General features: G+C 39.0%; 4 protein-coding genes across 4 annotated transcripts; all 4 read right to left on the reverse strand.

Moving 5' to 3' along the window:
* Positions 1-3,018: 3,018 nt before the first annotated feature.
* On the reverse strand, positions 3,019-6,724 carry LOC311493783 (taste receptor type 1 member 1-like; the record flags this gene model as incomplete). Its single annotated transcript, XM_084552567.1, has 6 exons — positions 3,019-4,111; positions 4,459-4,579; positions 4,839-5,045; positions 5,260-5,985; positions 6,151-6,506; positions 6,694-6,724. The coding sequence occupies 6 exons, from the start codon at positions 6,722-6,724 to the stop codon at positions 3,183-3,185; spliced, it is 2,370 nt and encodes a 789-aa protein (XP_084408693.1). The 3' UTR covers positions 3,019-3,182.
* Positions 6,725-8,657: 1,933 nt separating this feature from the next.
* On the reverse strand, positions 8,658-13,200 carry LOC311494352 (taste receptor type 1 member 1-like; the record flags this gene model as incomplete). Its single annotated transcript, XM_084553351.1, has 6 exons — positions 12,354-13,200; positions 11,400-11,715; positions 10,522-11,247; positions 10,003-10,209; positions 9,714-9,834; positions 8,658-9,586 (listed from the first exon to the last, which is right to left on the reverse strand). The coding sequence occupies exons 1-6, from the start codon at positions 12,548-12,550 to the stop codon at positions 8,658-8,660; spliced, it is 2,496 nt and encodes an 831-aa protein (XP_084409477.1). The 5' UTR covers positions 12,551-13,200.
* Positions 13,201-14,721: 1,521 nt separating this feature from the next.
* LOC311493784 (taste receptor type 1 member 1-like) lies at positions 14,722-17,684 on the reverse strand (the record flags this gene model as incomplete). The annotated part of the gene is made up of 5 exons (XM_084552568.1): positions 14,722-15,652; positions 15,797-15,917; positions 16,119-16,325; positions 16,452-17,177; positions 17,340-17,684. Coding segments are annotated over 5 exons (2,328 nt in total), but the record flags the coding sequence as incomplete, so codon positions are not given.
* Positions 17,685-21,812: 4,128 nt separating this feature from the next.
* LOC311493785 (taste receptor type 1 member 1-like) lies at positions 21,813-24,128 on the reverse strand (the record flags this gene model as incomplete). Its single annotated transcript, XM_084552569.1, has 2 exons — positions 21,813-23,045; positions 23,972-24,128. The coding sequence occupies 2 exons, from the start codon at positions 24,126-24,128 to the stop codon at positions 22,117-22,119; spliced, it is 1,086 nt and encodes a 361-aa protein (XP_084408695.1). The 3' UTR covers positions 21,813-22,116.
* Between the last annotated feature and the right edge of the window lie 5 nt (positions 24,129-24,133).

Genomic DNA, 24,133 nt, shown 5'->3' on the forward strand with positions numbered 1-24,133 from the left:
ACAATTATATTAGGACTAACATATAAATGATTCAGTTGTGGCAAAAACCTGTTTTGTATGGACACAGTGACCTCACCAAAATCTAATCAGGTCATCTTTGAGTCCAAATGACTTGCCTTTGATTTACCTTTCATTTAATATATACCACAACCTGGATAACTGAACTTTTTCACAGACATTTTATATCAGTTTTGAAAAATTTCCCTCAAAGCGTTCTCTGCTGGATGGTATTCAAGAACCTCTTTGAGGGCAACAGAATTGTTTAGCATGACCTCTCCAAACTTCACCCATGTTCTGGATTTTGCTTCTGCAGCCGCTGCTGCCTCTGCCTTTTTTGCCTGCTAGTACTTCTATCTATTGAGGAGTCAGGAGTACTCAGAGCATGACCTCCTGCTAGTCCTGTCTCTTTTTAAAATTAAGGATTCCAGTGGGGTCTTTTTCAACTGCATGTCCCATTCACCCCCCCAGAATATGAGAGTTCCTACAAGGGTGAAGTGAAAGACATTCGGAACAGCGACTTCTGCCAATCTTTCCCAGTATGAGTGATTGGGTCTACTGATGGAGTTTGGTACTCTGCTCATATTGGTTTGTAGAAAATTGGGTATGAAGAGTTCCTACACACCTTATCTTTGTCTTGAAAAGATATTTATTGAGTAATTCATTCTGAGTTTAACCCCAACTCATCATTGAATATAGCCTTATCATACAGCTGTTACACCATCTGCCGTACCACCCAAATCACTGTCAATTTTCTTTTGCATCTGTTTTTTTTTTTTTTTTCAATTCCCACCAACACTAGTGGGTTCAAGTGGCTGGTTAGTTTCCTCTGTATGGGGCCTGGGCTCAGACTTAGAGATGGGATGAGTGAGGTTGGCGTAGAACTGTTGCTCCCTTGCGTTGAAAGGCGCCAGTTAACATTTGGGCATCTGATGAGTTGGAGCTTGGGAGTTTACTAGAAAGACCAGCTGGGAGTAGACCCAAAGGTAGACCCAGAATTAGTTGGAGGACTGGTTGGGTAAAAACTTGGGGTTCTTCACAAGGAACTAGGATGTGTTGCAAGGGAGAGGGACGTCTGGATTTCTATGCTTAGCTGGCTTTAGATAAGCGGAGGAAAATGGCTGGATGGATGGACAGGTGGGCTGTCAACAAACCATGTTCCTTCAACACCTCATGCACATGATAGGTACTTAGTACGTATAAACGTGTTTTTTATGAGATCGAACGTGATAAAGTGACAAGCAAACAAATGCAAATGAAGTTAACCCAGAATGATTGGTTTGTGGTGAAAGGCCATCTCCTTTCACAAATGATCCCTGCACAATTTAACATTGGACCACAAAGGCTATTTGAAAGAATAGAATTTGCAATCAGCAAATGAAAGTGATAAACGTCATAGACTGTCACCTGTATTTGAATTCAGGTAACCACCTGGTGGAAGGGCGGTACTCCTTGTTTGGCTTGGTAGGAAGGGATAGGCACGCACCGAGTGAGACAGTGAACTCAATAAAAACCTTATAGTCATTGATAAAAATATAAAATAATATGCACATTAATAAAATGTACATACATATTAAAGGATAAGTATGAAAGACTGAGTTACTATAAAAGAGTAATGTACAATAAGTTGACTAATGCAGCTTACAACTGTGTTTAGGCAGTCATGGCTATGATATGTTCACACTATAACCTCAGTTACTGTGATATTTCATTATCCTATGATATGATTTCATTTCATTTTCTTTAACTTCCTAGCTCATAGTCTGTTTTCATCGGTTGATTTTCTCCCACTTATCCACCTGAAGGCTGTGATAGCTGTAGGTCCTACAAGGCATTGCCGATTGACAAGCAGCTACCCACTCGATATTTAGAAGCATTTTCAAGCCAGTTCAGATAAATAATCTCTTCCCTGTGTGTCCTTCCAAAATTGATGCAGCCAGTATCTGGCCTTAACTGGCTCTAGTACAATCCATCACTGGAACATAAGTCGAATTATAAAGGACTACTCAGATTCAGGACTAGGTTATTCCTAGATTAAATCCCTCCATGTAGCCCCATTTTTGCCCACCTGTTCATTTCACCCAGGAAATTATGTAGTTGTGTTGTAGAACACTTTTTCAGGACCAATGCACTCCAAGAAGGAGTTTCATCTGAGCCAACCTGTCCAGGTTGTACCCCACCCCTTGCCCAATGACAGCTGGGATAGGCTGCCCTCCGGAGGACAAGTGGTTACAGAAAATGAATGAATGAATCTGTAACAAAGCTGTGTGTTTCAACCTACATTTCGATGTGTACTCTTTTGCATTGCAGTATCAGACTCTGTTGATAATGCTAAACACTGATATTAAGTAAACTTAAGTCATGCAAGTACACAATTTTGGGTGCTCATGTTAGATCAGTTTTATAAGTCTAAACATCATGTTTCATGTTTTTATTGATTGCTTACAGTTATATATATTTAAACATTTGCCACAGAACTCTTAACTATATGCTTTATTATTTTTGATTCAGCAAGATTACAAACGAAATATAACACAAGATATTAACATGCCCTTTCAAAGTATAGTTTACAGTCATTTGTATTTTAACTATGTACTTAAAGCATTACATGCACAAATTCTCCATTCATAAGCCGATATATTTTCCATAGTACAAAAAAAGACATGTTTTTAATGAACATTTTGTCATGTCAGTGTTTACATGGTTGGGTGACACTGTGGATCAATAGTTTATAAAGATGTATTAACCCTCCATGACATTTTCCATAAGCTTTCTGAAGAGCGGCTTTGATTGTCAGTGTGGTGGTCAATGAATTAGCTGTAGAGACCTAAACTTTATTTTGGTGCAGGCTTTAAACTGTTTATTTCGTATTCACGTATTTAGCCTCAAGTGGCAGTTTCAGGAACTGTGGTTTTGGTACTGGCATGTTGGCTTCATTTGTCAGTACTTTGTAATAGAAACCCTGAGTGCTTTTATAAACTCAACACTCACCTTACTCCTTAGTCTACACTTATTCCTTAAGTTACGTTCACACTACAAGTGACGGAAGTTACAATACAGCTAAGCACGGCTAGCTGCACTGCTGGTGAGTTGCTAAGTTGATGAGCACTTGCTGGTGTGTCAAGTGAGATCTTCCGTTTAGACTCTGGGCTCAGTCAATAGAGAAATATAACTAGTGAAGGCAGCTACTGGCTAATTGTTTTGGTATAACTCTGAATGAGACCTTGGAAGTACTGCTGTGTGTTTTTGTGGGGTTGAAAGGCGATAATGTAACATTTTGGTAGGAAATACCACAAGAGGAAGGAGTAGAGACTGGATAGTACTGCCAGAGCATTAAGAATCTGGATGTACTTTCCACGGTAAAGGATGTACTCTGTGGCAAAGACAATCCAGGTGAAAATCAGCAGGAGGAGGCAGAAGGTTATTGTTTTAGCCTCATTGTAATTTTTTGGAAGATCTTTTCCCATGTAGGAGAAAACAAAGCATAGTGAGCACAGCAATAAAAGTAAAATGACAGAACAAGATGCTGATTTAAGATTGAAGTCACAACCAAGAATGATTTTGTCTGGGTACCACAGAGTTTCATTGTAGGGCTTGGGGGGTCCACAAGAATAGCTAATAAGAAGTAGAAAGCCCTGAATGACAAATGCAGCAGAGATGATCAGCCATTGTCCGTGATATTTCATCCACCAAATGTGGAGCTTGGGGATCTTGGCAGCTATTTTGAAAATGCAAACAATTTGAAAAGAGCGCACAACAAAACATGCTAGGCAAACAGTGTAGAACAAAAGAAAGGGAAAGTACCTTAAGACACAAAAAGCATCTGTTGGTGTACCAAAGTAAAAGAACACACTAAGACTACACAGACTGAGGCAGCCTAAAATCAGGAAGCACATTGGTCCCCCAGCAGATCTGACAACAGGTGTCTTGTAGTTGATGGCAAAAAGAAAGGATACAGCTGCTGTGAGGCCCACCAAGGCCCAGGCCCCCACCATGATCACTATGGCCTCAATGTCTGTGAACTGTATGTACTCCACCACCCGAAGATTGCATGATGTACTTCCTTCTGTGGCCCACTCTGTCTCCTTGCAGTTGATGCATGTGTAGGGATCCACTGTTGAGAGAAGGACACATCATCAGATGGTTATCTTTGATTGATAAAGCTTTTATATTGTATGTTCTCTGAAGCTCAATTTTGTTCATTTAAAACTTGCTTTAATTCCTCATAAGATTAACTACCTTAGACGCAATTGAACCAAGATGGCAGTAGTATTGCATGATGTAGATAAACGTGTATAATGTGCAGTTGAAGATAAGAAAATATTTAACAACAGACTGATTTCATTGTATTTTTATTCAGTAAGCTACATATTTCCTTAGTATGTATTTCGGTTATGGTGGAAACCATAAAAGCTTAATAAGTCTCTTCCCTTCAGCTTCTTTTCATGAGTAATAATTTACCTGTGGTGTTGACGTAGGTTCCGTTCGGACAGACTTCACAAATGAAGCAGCATTTGTGGCTTCCAGTTTGCTTTTTAGCATATCCTGCAGAACATTCTGGGGAACACAGTGAAGCCGGCGCCTGCACGAAAACAATTATTCAGCAACACATCATATATCTGTGACTGAAAAATAATATTTTGGAGGATGGAATAAAAGAGGGAACTGGTTGCATTTAAGATTGTGCCACTCGCCTGAGAAATTACACCGACTGAACGGAAACTTGATTTTGTGTCTGCCACTCTTACTAAACACACATGCATGCACCAAAACATAACAAGTCACGTATTTATCACACAGACATAAAGTAGAGTAATATTAGGTGGAAAAAAAATACTTACATCTCCATTTGTGAACCATTTAATTTTGCTGCTGTTGATGAAGGCATTGACTGCTGGGTGAAATTCATAAAAGCCAATTTCTTCTGCGTCACCACTATGATTCCAGAAAACTATAGAAAAGGATCCAAACTTGGGGTCGCCATTCTCATCAAACTGAATACTCTGGTTTAAAAGCGTAAAGTTTGACTTCATGAGTTCTTCTAGAACCTGATGTGGGTACACAAAATTGAAATGACCATTTTCAGCATTACTATTTGTGATGCCCCCCCTAAGAGGTTTAAGGTTGTGGTTTATCAGACTGTAGACTTGAAGCATCCCTTGCAACCAAGGCAAAATGTTATCACGGTATTCACTCCATAAACTTAACTGAAATGTCTAATGCAAACCCTGATTTAAAAAAATTATCACAATGCATACTTACCATGTATGGGTGCACTGTAATATTATTATTACATCTGCCTGTTCCACATTGTAAGGTTTTATGTAAGGCATGAGCGATGGCGTAAACGGCAGAATAAACCGAAAAAGAGAAAGATGGGTCCGCAGCATTGATTTGCTCAGCTCTCAGGCTGCTGCAGTTGCAGTCCTGATTGCAAAACATCTGCTGTGCTACTTCTCCACAACGAGGCTGGCTTTTGATCGAATGGATAAAATCATTGAAGCCAGGTATTGTATTCACTGGCTGAGACACCCCAAGTATAGTTCCAATATTTCTGATTCCTTTCATCTTGGGGAGCTTTTTGTTTAAAGACCATCCGTCATCTGCTATCCACACCTTGTTGGTGACATTCAGCCTTATCGCTGACTCAATGAGAGCCTCGGCATTTATGTTTAGAGCAAAAACAATAACAGCATTTATCCTCTGTGCCTCTATCTGTTTGAGCAATAAAGAGTAATTTGTTTTGTTATTGAGGCCTTTGGTGTACGCCAGGCAGATCTCTGTATTCTTAATCCTATTCCTGAACAACTCCAGGCCATCACTGCCAAAATCATTATCACTGTAAAGGAAAGCAACCCAGCGCCAGTTGAAGTTTTGCACAATGTAAAAAATTACATCTATGGTGTCTTTGTTCTGAGGGACTGTACGTAGGAAACTGGGATATTTAAATTTATTTGATAAGACAGAACTAGTTGCTCCATAATTGACCTGTTAAAAGAGCAACAGAGATATTCATTAATTTCAGTGTCAAATGTAACATTAAAAAACAAAAAACTGTTTAAATAAGGCAGTCACATTGCTAATAGCGCATACAGTAAGAGATTGGTATGTTTGGTTAAATAAAAAGGATTAACACAGCATTGGTAAATTTACCATTGGAATGAGATCCACTGTGAACAGTGGGGCCACTGTCAGAGACTGAGTGCTTGTTATAGGACCAACCACTGCTATCATTGTGGAATTACTGGATGTTTTTTCTTGTAGTTTATGTGATTCACTCCAAGGCTGAATCAAGCCATTGACTGAGAAGATTTTGAAAATTCCAGGTAAGTTATCTGTATCTGAGCAGTGGTCAAATATTTCATAGCCGAGAGACACATTTGGCAGCAGGTCGGTGGAGTTGTTGATTTGCTCTACAGAGAATCTCATCAACTGAAACATCCGATAGTTTGGGAGAAGGAATGGTTTACTGAGGATGGAGAAAAGACAGCAAGGAAGTGAGTTTAGTTCTTGTAATATATTGTAATAATTAACAACGTGACTTCAGAAACATCTATTTGCAACAACGATTTAATCCTTTAAGTGTTACTATTTGTGAAAACTCAGCTAGAAATACCATTCATCCCCAGATACAGATGTTTCACAACAATCAAAATTCAACATCACATGCAACATATTTGATAATGAAGCACTCACCTGGAGCAGTCAATGGCTTCGGGTCTGTCATGATAAAAAGGCTCACTGACATAATGGATACTGAAAAATCCTCCTATCAAATAATCTCCTTTCAGATGAAATTCTGAGGCTGGGATGGTGCATTGAGTTAAAGCATGTAGAAAGGTTCTCAGCAGACACAGAAAAACAAGAAAATGTTTCATTTTTTTGTGATTAGCATTTACCAATCTGACATCAACTCTTATGGGCTTTGCCTTACATAAGTTGTGAGACACTTATGACTATCGAGCCTCATCATTTCCATTCACAAATCAGTATGCAAAAAGCACAAAAGCAGCCGGGGTCCACGGTCCGTGAGATGCAAGGCTTCACCGTGCATAAACCCTATTAACCTATTCGTCGCGGGAGATTCCTAAATTAATCCAGTTCATATCTGTTATAAAAACTCAAATGGTGCCGTTTTTTGAAGGTTATTTGTCACATACTGTAGATCATTGCACAAACAGTGTGTAGTGAAACAATGTCACTGCTATGGACTAAGACTGTGCAGGTTATTTATTTATTTAAACATCTTATGTAAAAGGCTGATATAATAAAGAATGCACAAAATGCAGAAAAACAAAACTAAACAAAAACATTAATTTATCGCTGTGAAATGTTTGTATTGTACAGAAACAGAGCCTAAATTTGATTTATTCATCAGGTAACATTTTACCAGTACACTGAGATTACATCTGCATTTTTAAGGATAGCCCACCTAACAATGATTTTTTGTATTTACCAGTCTGATGTGAGCTCTAGTGACAACAAACCCTGCTTTTACTGAGTGATGCAATCCACCAATGTTCATTTCCATCCATTTGGGCATGCATGACTTCAGACAGTAAATGATATTCTTGTAAATGGTTGAAGGACAATTCACAAATCAGTATGCAAAAAGCAACTGAGCTGCACAACACTCTCTTTGCTGACTTCACAAGTATATCGAGTCCTTCAGTCAAAAATGTATCTGCCGTTCTTATTTTTAAGATCAATTAGTGTTTTTGACCAGTACAGATGTACAAGCTTAAGGTGCGGACACATCAAACTGGCGTCTTGTAACACAGTGTGCATAGGAAAGAGGAGAATACATGATCTCTGTCAGTTTATGTACAATGCAGGCTTCAGTTTTCCATGTCACATTTAGTGAATATAAGTTATTTGTTAGCTTCCAAACTATTCGCGATCGAGTGTAGTGGTATCAAAGATTCTGCAAATTGATCCTTCTAAGAAGAGCTTTGGCCAGAACATAATTTTGAGTTTAGGAGGACTTTAAGCCATATACATTCAAAGTCTTTCATTCAAATCAACTGTGTATGTTGAGATCATTGTGACAACACAAAACACACACACACACATTTCATTTTATTCTTTATTTAATGAGATCTTTCTGAAATTACTATGAGATTTGCAATGTAATCTTATACATTCATTAATACACAAGATTAGATGTTACAATCCCTTGTGCCAAAATCCCAGGCAAAACACATTTAGAGGCCCTGTCCAACTGAGAAACCCTAACAAACCTACAGTCATGCAATATGACGCTTAACCTACAATCTAAATAAATGTAAGTAAATGCTGCTGGCTTGTATGGCCCGCTCAGCAGCAGAGATTTTTTGTTTTTTTATATATATATAAGATTACAATGTAATCTTATATAAAAATATATCAGTGAAAGTGTCCATTTATGGTTTACATTTGATTATACGGTTATATGTTTAATCAACAACAGGAAAAAAAAAAATACACACTGTAGCTTAATATTTGGCAGACAAACATTGTCATTGCATATATCATTGCATATCATATCAAAATGCAAACTCATTACCAAATATCCCAAACACAGATTTAAATTACAAAGGACTCAAAAAGTTTGCAGAACACCTGAAACACATCAGTGTCTCTACAGAGTCTGTCTGTAGAGACATTATTAGTGGAGGCAGCTACTGGCTAATTGTTTTGGTATAACTCTGAATGAGACCTTGGAAGTACTGCTGTGTGTTTTTGTGTGGTTGAAAGACAATAATGTAACATTTTGGTAGGAAATACCACAACAGGAAAGAGTAGAGGCTGGAGAGTACTGCCATAGCATTGAGAATTTGGATGTACTTTCCACGATAAAGCATGTACACAGTGGCAAAGACAATCCAGGTGAAAATCAGCAGGAGGAGGCAAAAGGTTATTGCTTTGGCCTCATTGTAATTTTTTGGGAGATCTTTCCCCATGTAGGAGAAAACAAAGCATAGTGAGCACAGCAATAAAAGTAAAACCACAGAACCCAAGGTTGCCTTCAGATTGAAGTCACAACTAAGAATGATTTTGTCTGGGTACCACAGAGTTTCATTGTAGGGTGTGGGAGGTTCACAAGAATAGCCAATTACAAGTAGAAGGCCCTGAATGACAAATGCTGCAGTGATGATTAGCCATTGTCCGTGATATTTCATCCACCAACTATGGAGCTTGGGGATCTTGGCAGCTATTTTAAAAATGCAAACAATTTGAAAAGAGCGCACAACAAAACATGCTAGACAAACAGTGTAGAACAAAAGAAATGGAAGGAACCTTAAGACACAAAAAGCATCTGTTGGTGTACCAAAGTAAAAGAACACACTGAGACTACACAGACTGAGGCAGCCTAAAATCAGGAAACACATTGGCCCTCCAGCAGATCTGACAATAGGTGTGTTGTAGTTAATGGCAAAAAGAACAGATACAGCTACTGTGAGTCCCACAAAGGCCCAGGTCATGACCATGATCACTATGGCCCCACTGTCTGTGAATGGTATGTACTCCACCACCTGCAGATTGCATGATGTGCTGCCATCTTCAGACCATTCTGTCTCCTTGCAGTTGATGCATGTGTAGGGATCCTCTGTTTCACACAACACAGAGATAGATTGTCATAAAATGAACTTTAAAAGATTTTTTAGTTCCAGCTGGCGACTATAATGGCAGTACTGTTTTCATTCATTCCCTCCCTCTCACACATACGTACTCACCTGTGCTGTTGACATATGTTCCTTTTTGACAGATTTCACATTTGAAGCAACATCTTTGGATTCCATCTTGTTTTTTCTTGTATCCTGTGGGACATTCTGGGGAACATCGTGAAATAGGCACCTGCAAGACAATTATTCAGCAACGAAGTACTGGAAAGACGGAAACAGGCCTCAAAAAGTTGGACAGGTTTTATAAAATGCTAACATATTTATTTAACATTATAGAATCAGTGTCGCAATGCCATATCTTTTAGCACACCGCATAACATTCTTAGAAAAAGCTACTTACCTCTCCCTCTGTGAACCATTTGATTTTGCTGCTGCTGATGTTGAAATAGGCTGATGGGTGAAATTTATAAAAGCCAACCTCTTCTGCATCACCACTCTGGTTCCAGAAAACTATGGAAAAGGATCCAAACTTGGGGTCGCCATTCTCATCAAACTGAATTCTTTGGTTTAAAAGTGTAAAGTTCGACTTCTTCACCTCTGCTAGAACCTGATGTGGAGATACAAAGTCAAGATGACAAGCGAAAAGAGAGAAATTGATCCTTTTAAGCCAGTTATTTCTCTTTCACTAGACTTTTGCTGACTGGAATACTGGATCTGTATTCAGCAACATATATAAGCTTCACTTGTATAAGATGAAAGATGCAGAAGATGCGAAGTTTTATATAATATGCTGTGCTGTGTTCTATATGTTATCTGCAGTATGTGATTAGAAAACACCTACTGAACAAGTATTTGGACAAGTTGAATCTGCCAGAAAATTCACAGTTAAATGAAATGATTTGTGTATTTGTATACTTACTAAGTGTGGGTGTGCTGTAATGTCGCCATTGCATTTAACAACTCCGCACTGCAAGACATTGTGCAAGGCATGCGCAGTAGCATATACAGCAGAATACACGGGGAAGGAGAACGATGACTCTATAGAAATGACATCCTCAGCACTCAGGCTACTGCAGTTGCAAACCTGATTACAAAACATATTCTCTTCTGCACTTTCACAAAGTGTCTGGCTCTTGGTAGAATAGATAAAATCACTGAAGCCAGGTATTTTTATCACTGTCTGAGACACTCCAAGCACAGTTCCAATGTTTCTGATTCCTTCCATCTTGGAGAGCTTTTTGTTTAAGGACCAGGTGTCCCCTGCTATCCACACCTTGTTGCTGATATTCAGTTGTATTGCCAACTCAATGAGAGTTTCTGCAATCACTTTTGGAGCAAAAACAATAATGACATTTATCCTCTGTGCCTTTATGTCTTGGAACATTAGGAAGTAATTTGTGTTATATCTGAGGCCTTTGGTGTATGCCAGGCAGATCTCTGTATCCTCAATCCTTCTTTGGAATAATTCCAGTCCATCAATGCCATAATCGTTATCGCTGTAAAGGAAAGCAACCCAGCGCCAGTTGAAATGCTTTATGATCTTATAAATCACATATATGATCCCTTGATTGGGAAGCACTGTCCGTAGGAAAGAGGGAAAGCTTGCTTTCTTTGAAAGGACAGAGCTCGCAGCTCCATAACCGACCTGTTGAAATAGAAACAGAGACATTGCCACTAATTTCAGTCACAATAAACTTCATTTATAATTTTTTCACTTTTTGTAAAAATAAAACACTAGTTAATATTTAAAACATATTTTCTTGTCTATCAGGGAAAAAGGTAAAATGGTGAACTTACCACAGGAATGAGATCCATCATGAATAGTGGGGCTATGGTCAGGGTGTCAGTGCTGGAGAAAGGGCCCACCACTGCTATCAGTTTGTTCACTTGGTTGATTTTAGTCCGATTTTTGTTTGGATCCCCCCAAGGTTGGATCAAGCCGTTGACTGAGATGAGATTCAAAACTCCTGGAAAACTATGTATATCTGAGCACTGGTCAAATATGTCATAGCCAAGAGAGACATTTGGCAGCAGGTTGGTAGAGTTATTGATTTGCTCTACAGCGAATCTCATCAACTGAAATCTCTGATAGCTTGACAGACTGAAGGGTTGACTGTGAATGGAGAACATCAGAAGGATTAAAATAAATTCATACTATCAATATAATTATTAATTAAATCTCAAGGTCTCTATGGAGATGTAAATTTTGCATGAGGATTAATATGCATTTTGCAAAATTGCAACTTTTGATAATGGAGCAGTTCCATGAACTTTCAGACAAGTCAAAAGTCAAAATAGACAAAAAGAACCTAATCAAAAACATAAAAGAGACTTATTATACTTGTGCATTTATTTATTCAAGAAAATTAATCATATGTACGTATCTGTGAGTTGATAAAGTGAACCCTTGTTTTCGGTATGTGGTGTAACCTCCTAGGACAGCAATAACAGCAATTAAACATTTTTGGTAACTTCTGATCAGTTGTCTACAGCAGCTTGGAGAACTTTTAGCCCATTTCTCAGTTCAGTACTGGCTCTGTTGGTGGGTTTCCTCACATGATGTGCTAGCTTATCGTCTTTCCACAACATTTCTATTGGATGAAGATCAGGTCTTTGACTTGGTCATTCCAAAACATCAAATTTATTCTCCTTTAACCGTTCTGTTGTAGAACGACTTGTGTGCTTGGTGGTTATGTTTGTGTGTGTGGTTTATATATGCATGTGTGTGTGTCTATATGTATATAAACTAACCTGGAGCAGTCGATGGCTTCTGGTCTGTTGAGATGAAAAGGTTCGCTAACATAATGAATATCGAAAAGTCCTCCCATCAGATAATCTCCTTCCAGATGAAATTCTGAGCCTGGGACGCTACATGTAGCCAAGAGATGTAAAAAAGTTTCCAGAAGAAACAGTGAAGCAGGAAAATGCCTCATTGTTGTAGTTACCATTAACCAGTCTATTGTGAGCTCTGATGACAACAACCTGTGTTTTTATTTAAGTGATGTGACCCACCAGTGTTCATTTCCATACATTCGGGGATGCATGACTTCAGATAATAAATGGTGTCCCTGTAAATGGTTGGAGGACCATTCACAAATCAGTATGCAAAAATCAACTAAGCTGTCAAACACTCAATGTTTGATGACTTCACAGGTAAATGGAGTGCTTCAGTCAAATTTGAATCTGCTGTTCTTATTTTAAGATCAGTTGCAGGGTTTTTGGTCAATACAAACATATAAGTTTAAAGTATTGACACACCAAGCCACCATCAAAGAAAATGCCAGCAATGAAGGTTGGCCGTAACATTGCCTCATATCACTTTTGTGTGGACTATTAAATCTATTAAGTCTTGAACACACTGAAGGCAATGGCCAACTGGCAGATATTACATGTTTTGCACCTGTGTAAAAGGAAATAACCCTTGATAGCAGTGTTTGGCAGTAGTCTTTTGTATTTGAATGGAGAGAGCCGATAAAGATGTGCAAACTAAACAGCCTCCTGTGTGTGCGCTTTGAACTTCTTGTTGTAGTTTGCTTTCTCTTGTTCTGGTTTGCAAAGCTGGACTGCCAGTCAGAACGATCTCTCAGACGGACTTGTTCCACTGCTGATTGCTCATGCTGAACCAACAAGAGCCGACTGTGCAGGACACACCACCAAACCTAGGGTCTAAACCTCTCCGACATAGGTCAATGGCCAACCGACTTGGTGCTTGGTGTGTCACTGCCTTTAGATAGAAAGCCATTGCCATTACTGCACAGAACTGCAAGATTGGCAGCACATACTTTGATCAGATGAAACAATAATCAGTCAGATGGTGACCACCTTGTTTTGCATGAACTTTGCTATAGTACTACCTAACCAGACCCACCATCCGTTTTTTAGGTACGTTTTACTTGGAAGCTACGAACCCAGTTGGTAGTTTTTTACCTAATAACTATCTCTCAAACATGAAACAAAGCAATTCACAGAGCTTTCAATACTAGTTAATTTGCCAAAAAAAGTTACCTCATCAGACATGACCACACAATGAAGTCAATAAAAATAATAAATCATCTATTAAATTTAAGAATTCTGCATTAAGAGGAAATCAAGTCGATCTTTGTCACATTCTGCAGATCGTTTTATGTTGTGTGCAGTGATACACTGCCATTGCTATGGACTTGGATTAAAAGTTATTTACAAAATGAAGGCATATATCCTGAGTAAAAGGCTCATTTAACACCGAAAAGAATACATTTTAAATAAAAGCATATTAATTTATGGATGTGAACTGTTTACACTCTTAATTCTAGGATTTAAATGTTCTGAACGTATTTCAACTCTATATAGAAACACAGAAAACAGCTGACTTAGAATTAATTTACATCCCACAGATACTTGATCAGTTTGGGATATAGTGAATTTGGAGGCCAGGTCAACACCTTGTGCTGTTCTTCATGTTTCTTTGAGTTGTTCCTAAAGCATTTTTGTGTGTGTGCCTTTGTCAGGCTGCATCCTGCTGGGGATGGCTGCTGCCATCAAGGAGTGGTGGGGGTGCCTGCTCTACTCCAGGTGTGTGGTACATGTCTAAGTAACATCCACATGAATGCCATGTCCAAAAGTTTCCCAGCAGAACATTGAATTGTCACAAGATAGTCAATGTTAGTTACTTCTTCTGTCAGTGGTTTTAATGTTGTGGCTGATCGGTGTATATTCTAGACAGTACCACAGGAAAGTGTTGCCCTCATGTGGTGAGATGAGCGTTACAACAAAAAAAAAAATATTGAATGTGCTTTTTTCCCATCGACTAAGTTCTTAACAATTTAATCTTATGAGCATGCAAACAGTGTATAAGATTTCCAAGTGTACATTTAAACCATAGTGTACATATATAGATATAGATTTATGTTTTAATCACCAACAGTGAACATACAAGCTGTAGCTTAATGTTTAACACATAGTTATTGTCTCATTCATCATCTAAACATCTGAAAGGTATAGCATGAAAAAAAAAAAAAAGCATAAGAGGTATTAGTCCCAAAATGCAGACTAATTTCTAAACATCCTAAAAATAGATTTGTATGACAATGTCCCAAACCTGAAACACATCAGTTCTGCTGTCTATGTAATTAGTAAAAGCAGCTACTGGCTAATTGTTTTGGTATAACTCTGAATGAGCCCTTGGAAGTACTGCTGTGTATTTTTGTGGGGTTGAAAAATAATGATGTAACATTTTGGTAGGAAATACCACAACAGGAAAGAGTAGAGGCTGGAGAGTACTGCCATAGCATTGAGAATTTGGATGTACTTTCCGCGATAAAGCATGTACACAGTGGCAAAGACAATCCAGGTGAGGATCAGCAGGAGGAGGCAGAAAGTTATTGCTTTGGCCTCATTGTAATTTTTTGGGAGATCTTTCCCCATGTAGGAGAAAACAAAGCATAGTGAGCACAGCAATAAAAGTAAAACCATAGAACTCAAGGTTGCTTTAAGATTGAAGTCACAACTAAGAACAATTTTGTCTGGGTACCAGAGAGTTTCATTGTAGGGTGTGGGAGGTCCACAAGAATAGCCAATTACAAGTAGAAGGCTTTGAATGACAAATGCTACAGTGATGATCAGCCATTGTCCGTGATATTTCATCCACCAAATGTGGAGCTTGGGGATCTTGGCAGCTATTTTGAAAATGCAAACAATTTGGAAAGAGCGCACAACAAAACATGCTAGACAAACAGTGTAGAACAAAAGAAATGGAAGGAACCTTAAGACACAAAAAGCAACTGTTGGTGTACCAAAGTAAAAGAACACACTAAGACTACACAGATTGAGGCAGACAAAAATCAGGAAGCACATTGGTCCCCCAGCAGATCTGACAATAGGTGTGTTGTAGTTGACGGCAAAGAGAACAGACATGGCTACTGTGAGGCCCACCAAGACAGAGGCCATGACCATGATCACTATGGCCCCACTGTCTGTGAATGGTACGTACTCCACCACCCGCAGATTGCATGATGTGCTGCCATCTTCAGACCATTCTGTCTTTTTGCAGTTGATGCATGTGTAGGGATCCTCTGTTTTACACAACGCAGAAATAGATTGTCATAAAATGCACTTTAAAAGATTTGCTGTCGAGCTAATTCATTTTTTAGTTCCAGCTTGCAGCTGTAATGACAGCACTGTTTTCATTCATTCCCTACCCCTACGCAAGTACTCACCTGTGCTGTTGACGTACGTTCCGTTCGGACAGATTTCACATTTGAAGCAACATTTGTGGATTCCATCTTGTTTTTTCTTATATCCTAAAGGACATTCTGGGGAACACAGAGAAGTAGGCACCTGTACAAGACAATTATTCAGCAACAAAGTAAGAGATTAGAAAGAAACAACTGAGAGACCACAGCTTTGGACAGCTAAATTCTATATATTAGTATATACTGAGTGTATTTTCAAATATGATGAAGCGCGAAGAAGCTAAATATTTTGAACCATAGAGAGTGTTTGATATACAGCATAACATGATTACAAAAAGCTACTTACGTCTCCATTTGTGAACCATTTAATTTTGCTGCTGTTGATGTTGAAATCGACTGCGGGGTGAAATTTATAAAAGCCGATATCTTCTGCATCACCACTCTGGTTCCAGAAAACTATGGCAAACGATCCAAACTTGGGGTCGCCATTCTCATCAAACTGAATTCTTTGGTTTAAAAGCGTAAAGTTTGACTTCTTCACCTCTGCTAGTACCTGATGTGGTGATACAAAGTCAATTATTACTTTTTATTTTACACTGATTAAAATATTGCTGTGATCACAGTTATAACTCCTGTTAGGCACTTTTTCTCTAAAAAAAATTTAAATAATTTTACTTACTAAGTGTGGGTGTGCTGTAATGTTGCCATTGCATTTAACAACTCCGCACTGCAAGACATTGTGCAAGGCATGCGCAGTAGCATATACAGCAGAATACACAGAAAAGGAAAACAGTGACTCTATAGAAATGATGTCCTCAGCACTCAGGCTACTGCAGTTGCAAACCTGATTACAAAACATATTCTCTTCTGCACTTTCACAAAGTGGCTGGCTCTTGGTAGAATAGATAAAATCACTGAAGCCAGGTATTTTCATCACTGTCTGAGACACCCCAAGCACAGTTCCAATGTTTCTGATTCCTTCCATCTTGGAGAGCTTTTTGTTTAAGGACCAGGTGTCCCCTGCTATCCACACCTTGTTGCTGATATTCAGTTGTATTGCCGACTCAATGAGAGCTTCTGCCATCACTTTTAGACCAATAACAATAATGACATTTATCCTCTGTGCCTCTATCTCGCGGAATGTTAGGAAGTAATTTGTGTCATATCTGAGGCCTTTGGTGTAAGCCAGGCAGATCTCTGTATCCTTTATCCTATTTTGGAATAATTCCAGTCCATCAATGCCAAAATCATTATCGCTGTAAAGGAAAGAAACCCAGTGCCAGTTGAAGTGCTGTAAGATGTTAAAAATCACATCTATGATCCTTTTATTGGGAAGCACTGTACGTAGAAAAGAGGGAAAGGTCTTTTTCTCCGAAAGCAGAGAGCTAGCAGCTCCATAACTGATCTGTTGAAACATTAACAGAGAATTTGTTCAGTCACAGTTTCACTCAAAGATGATCTAAACGTTTAAATGATTATTTATTAATATAATTCAATACTTAGGAATTGGTTTCGTAATTTTTGTCTTTCCAGACGGAAAAGTTAAAACAGAGGGTGGTGAACTTACCACAGGAATGAGATCCATCATGAATAGTGGGGCCACGGTCAGAGCGTCAGTGCTAGTGTAAGGGCCCACCACTGCTATCACTTTGATAGCATTGCCATTGACTGAGATGAGATTCAAAATTCCTGGAAAACTATGTATATCGGAGCACTGGTCAAATATTTCATAACCAAGAGAGACATTTGGTAGCAGGTTGGTAGAGTTATTGATTTGCTCTACAGCGAATCTCATCACCTGAAATCTGTGATAGCTTGACAGACTGAAGGGTTGACTGAGAATAGAGATGGAAAAGCAGAAAGATTTAATTAAACCGTAGTCTTTAGATCTCTGTGCAGACGTGAAACAATGTTAACTGAATAGGGGTAAATGTGAGATGAGGACGAATTCTTCAAAATTACATAAAAGAGTAAAGCTCTTACATTACAGGTTTCAATTAGTCACCAACCCATTATTAAAAACTCACCTGGAGCAGTTGATGGCTTCGGGTCTGTTGAGATGAAAAGGTTCATTGACATAATGAATATCAAAAAGTCCACCCATCAGATAATCTCCTTCCAGATGAAATTCTGAGCCTGGGACACCACATGTAGACAAGGCATGTAAAAAAGTTTCGAGAAGAAACAGTGAGGAAAGAAAATGCCTCATTGTTGTAGCTACCATTAACCAGTCTGTTGTGAGCGCTTAAGAGAGTAAATGCTTGCAATAAGAATTGCCTGTTGCCAGTAAAGGCAACCATCCAGTGTTCATTTCAATCTGTCTGAGGATGCATGACTTTAGATAATACATTATGGTCTTGTAAATGGTTGGAGGACAATTCACAAATCAGTATGCAAAAAGCATCGAAACTGTCCAACACTCCAACACTGCTTGATGACTTCACATGTAAAACTCTTAGTCAAAGTAATAATCCTTTCACTCAAAAAGAAATCCGCCGTTCTTATTTTAAGATTAGTTGCAGGGTTTTGGGGCATACATACAATAAGTACGAATGCACTAGTTTGGACAGAAACCCATTGCCGTATTGAAGAAAATTGTAACCATAGCAGCACATACTTTGGTCTGATAAAACCAAAATAAAGATGGTGACCACCATGTTTTGCATGGACCTGGCTACAGCAACCTAACCACACCTGCCACATTATTGGTTTTGTTACACAAAACATTCTGGGAAGACTTTCCTGGAAATCATTTGTATCGTGCAGGCACATTCAAAACAACACTTGACACCATTTGTCGCTGTCTATCACTGGCCACAATCAGCAAGCCACAGTCTGAGGAGCTTTGAGAGTTACCAGTCAGTTAGTGGGCATGTCGGTGGTTAATTGTTGACTTCTGTGTAAGGCAGACTGCTGTCAATGCCTAAAACACATGTGTAGCTTCTAATAGTTCTTCATAGGATGCTGAATTGTCGGACCATTGTGGTGTAGCCGCAAGGGCATACCGTAAAGCCTGGCAAGATGTACTGTCGTGTGATCTTGTGAAAAAACCATAAACTCAGAGCATGCAGAGAAAAAGTATTGTGTGATGTTTGTGTAGCACTGGGATTTCAGTGTAGGGTTTTGCTGTTCACGGTACTTACTTCATGTGATTAGGTCCCTTGTCTCTTGCACAGAATACCTCAGTAGACAACACGTGTCAAGGTTCTCCTGGCTAAATGGAGAAGATGCCAAGAGCCAACTTGTCGCCCTCTAATGCCCGGTTTATACCTGTGACTCAGACCCTAATGCCATAGGTGATGCAGACCACAAGCACTGTGATTGGTGCGCTTGGTAGTATCATATTTCCTCTTAAGTATTTCCAGTTGCTTTTCTATCTCTGCAATTTTCAAATTGATTGCTTTAGATCAACAAACATGGAACACATCGAGGAAAGGTTAACTGAGGAGGTTCAGAGATACAAACATTAATATGACTCGTCTTCGGCAAACATTTCCATTTCCATTTTTGAAAGTGAAGCAGGAAGTAGAAACAAATATTAACCAGACTGGCAAAAAAGACACAGCGCCGACTAATGTTTGGGTGGCATTTTTACAGAGCGAGCCAGACTGACTATCGCACAAGCATAAATGGCTCGCACCAGTGTAGGCTACGTTCATAGGTTACGCTGTCTATAAACTGCGCTTAAGGGTCTGCATTGTAATGTTTTTGTCTGCGTTCTTTCTGCCTTGAGTGTGCGGAATAGAGCAGCGGCTGTTTATTAGGCTGGGTCTGGGCTGCTGTGTCACCTGCATCTCATCATCTCACGACTTAAAGACTTTCTACTCTTTCACTCATCGCCAGTTCTTCAGTTAACTCTGTGGTAGTTTCCTGTGAATTAGCTATTGACATTTTTTCAATTTTTCAATTCTTCTGGTCTAAAGTGATGAACGCTGCTACTACAATGATGAATATCAAAAGTCCACCTATCAGATCTCCTTCCAGCCGAAACTCTCAGTGAGTCATGGCGAAAAGAAAAAAAATCCCATGAAACACACAATTAAACTTGTCACTGCCTTTTTGTAAGTTGTGAGACACTGGTAGTGCCCAAGCCTCAGTGATAATATCCAGGCAACTGGAAATTTGAGGTGTGATAATGGCTGGATGAGAATTTACAAATCCGCATGCAAAACTCCCGGAAGTTCGTAGGATGTAAACAGACAATCCATGAATTAAATACCCAATTATTGTGCTTTCAAGCCACTTCCACACTGGTTTCACTTTTCCCAAAACAAAATCGAAGACCCAATTTATCCATTTGCTTTAGTAAAATCCCTCAGTCTCTCAATTTGCTGACTAAAATGCTACACCATTTTACAAATGAGCGCTGCATGACATAATCCTTGGCCACATAGGTAATTTGAAATACGAAAATGTACAACCACTCTGTGGATGACCGTGACAGATGGCTGTGTCACCACCGTATCTGAGGTTTAGGGGCCTTCAGCTTCCTGTGATATAGTGGTTACTAAAGGGCAGCCAGGATGTAGATAACCTACTTTACAAGATGTTGGATGGTGCTGTGAAATATTTCTGTTAAAAAAACATGTGCTCACAGGCAAACTTTAAAAGAGATTACTTGCTAATAGGTAGTGTGGGTTGTACTGTGGCATCTGATGCCTTTTGTATGTTAGTTTGACTTTCAAGAAGTAGGCATCTTTTCTCTACGGTTTTAGACCATCTCAGTCTTAGATTTCACTCCACCAATGGAACATTTTTCTGAAGTTCAAGTTCATGCTCAGAGAAGTCAAATAAATGTGGTTGATGCTTTTGTGAAAGCATAATTACAGTCTCTTCAGCATCACTAGTTGTTATGTTGACTACTACTCAAGAAATTCAGGTCACGGACCCATGTGTAGGAGTTCAGCCTTAAAAAACTTGAGTTTAATTTATTAAGTGGCACGGACCATCAATAGAAAGGGAAGCAAACTGCTGAAACTGGCTGGCAAACACTGGTTGGAGCAAGGGTAGCAAAGAGGAAAGACAGAAGAAGGAATCTGCTACCCCAAGATAGACAAAAGATTAATGGCTGGCTCACAAGTAGGTACCACAGAGGTAAACTACAGAACCGGCAACGAGTGGGAAAATAGCAGGTCCTTAAAAACAACTTCGGGCTTGATTGAATGATTGAACACAAGTGACTCATCAACTCAACCCCAGTGTAATACCCAGCAGCCGCATCTCCAAACACAGAGAAGACAAAGAACACAACAAAGCAGGTCAGCAGAGGGCGACAAGTCTCCTCTTGACAAAAATAGCCCCTGTATACCGATCAGCCACAGCATTATGACCACTACCAGGAGAAGTAAATGACATTTACCATCTTGTGACAATTCAGTGTTCTGCTGGGAAACTTTTGGACCTGGCATTCATGTGGATGTTACTTAGACATGTACCATGCACCTAGACGAAACCAGGCACCCCCACACCACAGCAATGACACTCCTTGATGGCCTATATGTTCGAAAAGAATGCTCATTTGAGATGTGAAAGTTAACCAGTTAGTGTGGAATGGCAAATTGAACCTGTTCTATTGGGTTCAAAAATCTATCTATCTATCTATCTATCTATCTGTCTATCTGTCTGTCTAAATATCTATCCTGGACATCCATCCACTAGTTCCAGTGTTAACACATCAACTTACAGTTTACAGCGATGTATCAACCTAAAATACTGAACAGAAAGCAAAACACACACAGTTCATTTTATGATTTAATCATTTTTATGGTTCTAAAAACTTAGTGCAGGTTAACTATACATGCATATTACTAAATGTTCTGAGGCTGCTAAATAACATATCATCTAGTAACATTTATGACTGTATGTTTAAAGCATAATTTATGTTGAATTTTACTGTTTTCAATCAAAATGAATTTTTATTAATTTAGTTATGCAAGTGCAAAAATACAAGTCAACACAACAAATAAAAACAACTTTCGAAGCGTACTTTTGAGAGGTTGTAGTGTTCATAAAATGATGAGATCAGCATTGTAGAAGCTATAATCTACCCCAAAAGTTAATATTAACTAGCTTGTATGTACACAGTTTTAAAATCAATTTACTGAACTTCACAAATGAATGTAAATCCCTTCAAGTTTATTTTGCCACCATCCCAAATCTGATTATAAAGGAAGAAACAAAGGTCACTGAGTCCATGAAATGAAGTTACTTTCTACAATAATCAGTACATCAGCTACATGTATAAATGTTACTTAAAAATATTACATTTATTATCTGAGTTTAAGTTGAAGATTTTTTCCAAAGAGAAAAATCACACAGGAACTGGATCCACCTAATGAAGGCAGCTACTGGCAAATTGTTTTGGTATAATTCTGAATGAGACCTTGGAAGTATTGCTGTGTGTTTTTTTGGGGTTGGAAAATAATGATGTAACATTTTGGAAGAAAATACCAAAACAGGAAAGAGTAGAGACTGGAGAGTACTGCCAGAGCGTTAATAGTTTGGATGTACTTTCCACGGTAAAGGATGTGCACTGTGGCAAAGACAATCCAGGTGAGGATCAGCAGGAGGAGGCAGAAGGTGATTGCTTTGGCTTCATTGTAATTTTTGGGAAGGTCTTTTGCCATGTAGGAGAAAACAAAGCAAAGGCTGCACAAAAACGTGAGTAACACCACAGCACCTGAGAAGGCTTTGAGACTGATGTCACAGTTGAGAATAATTCTGTCTGGGTATAGAGCTGTGTCATTATAAGGTTTGGTTGGAGTACTGGAATAGCCAATAAGAAGTAAGAGTGCCTGGATGACTAATGCTGCAGTGATGATTAGCCATTGTCCATAGTATTTCCTCCACCAAGTCTGGAGCTTTGGGATTGCGGCAGCTATTTTGAAGATGCAAACAATTTGAAAAGAGCGCACAACAAAACATGCTAGACAAACAGCGTAGAACAAAAGAAATGGCAAATATCTCAGGATACAAGAGGCAACTGTTGGTGTACCAAAGTAGAAGAACACACTAACACTACACAGAATGAGGCAGCCTAATATCAGGAAGCACATTGGTCCTCCAGCAGATTTAACAACAGGCGTGTTGTAGTTGATGGCAAAGAGAACAGATACAGCTGCTGTGAGGCCCACCAAAAGCAAGGTCGCGACCATGATCACTATAGCATCAGCTCCTGTGTATGGTATGTAATCCACCACCCGCTGGCTGCATGACGTACTTCCATCTTTAGACCATTCTGTCTCCTTGCAGTCGATGCATGTGTAGGGATCCGCTGTTTTACAGACAGTCAACAAAGTTAGTCAGACAGGGTTTAATCTGTGCTACTCTATGGTATCCTATGGGAGCTTTAAATCCTTTTTAAACATTAGACTAATTAACTGCTCTGGTGTGTGCAATGGTCAAAATGAAAATGCTTTATGCACATAAAAGTTGCAGATAAAACACAGATTTTAGCAACTAGTTTTGGAATTCCTTCCAAAACTAGTTGCATTTTTCACTATGTAGTGTGAGACATAGTGAAAAATGTAAGAGGTAAGTTCAGTACACAAACTAAACAGCACATCAGCAAAAAATAAATACTATATATCAAGGCTTTGGAAAGGTCCAGTCATGAATGAAGAGGACTGTGCACGGGAGAGGCCCTTGCAATTTGACTGATTTGGAATGTTTATGGAATGAAGAGTGGGAAAATATTCCCAATTCCTGATGTGCCTAACTGAGAGAATCTTATCCAGTCAGACTGAGTGCTGGAATGAAGATTTATGCAGCTGGGTTATCCCAAGTTTCACACTTTTTTTTCTGAAATATGTTGATTTGGTTTTCAGTGGATTTACACCCCACAGCACCTCCACTGGCCTTGCAGTGGTAGTGCATGTGTGTTTGGCTTGTGCATGTGCTTACTAATCAGCCACACAGAGACTTCAATTTACATTGCGACCCTCGAGCAACATCATAACAAGCATCATTACATATAATTATTACATTCAGTTGGCAAAGCTTCCGATATGATTTACTTTATCTATTTATCTTTCATTTTCTTTCTTCACAAATACCTGCTGTTTAACAGGGATGTGTCCAGTCAATGTGAAATTTGGGTGAAATTGTCTTTGCTCAATAACATTATGACATTACCTACCATGAAGTCAAGAATGACATTTTACCCTTTTTCTTCCTCTCATATACTGTGTAATTATTTACCTGTGCTGTTGATATAAGTTCCGTTTGAACAGATGTGACAAGTGAAGCAGCATCTGTGGATTCCATCTGGTTTCTTCTTGTGTCCTTCAAGACATTCTGGGGAACAGCGCGAAGTAGGCACCTGTACAGAGCGGTTATTTAGCAGAAAAAAACTCATTGGTT

Source organism: Chelon labrosus (assembly GCF_963514085.1).
Source record: "Chelon labrosus genome assembly, chromosome: 10".
Lineage (NCBI taxonomy): Eukaryota > Metazoa > Chordata > Actinopteri > Mugiliformes > Mugilidae > Chelon > Chelon labrosus.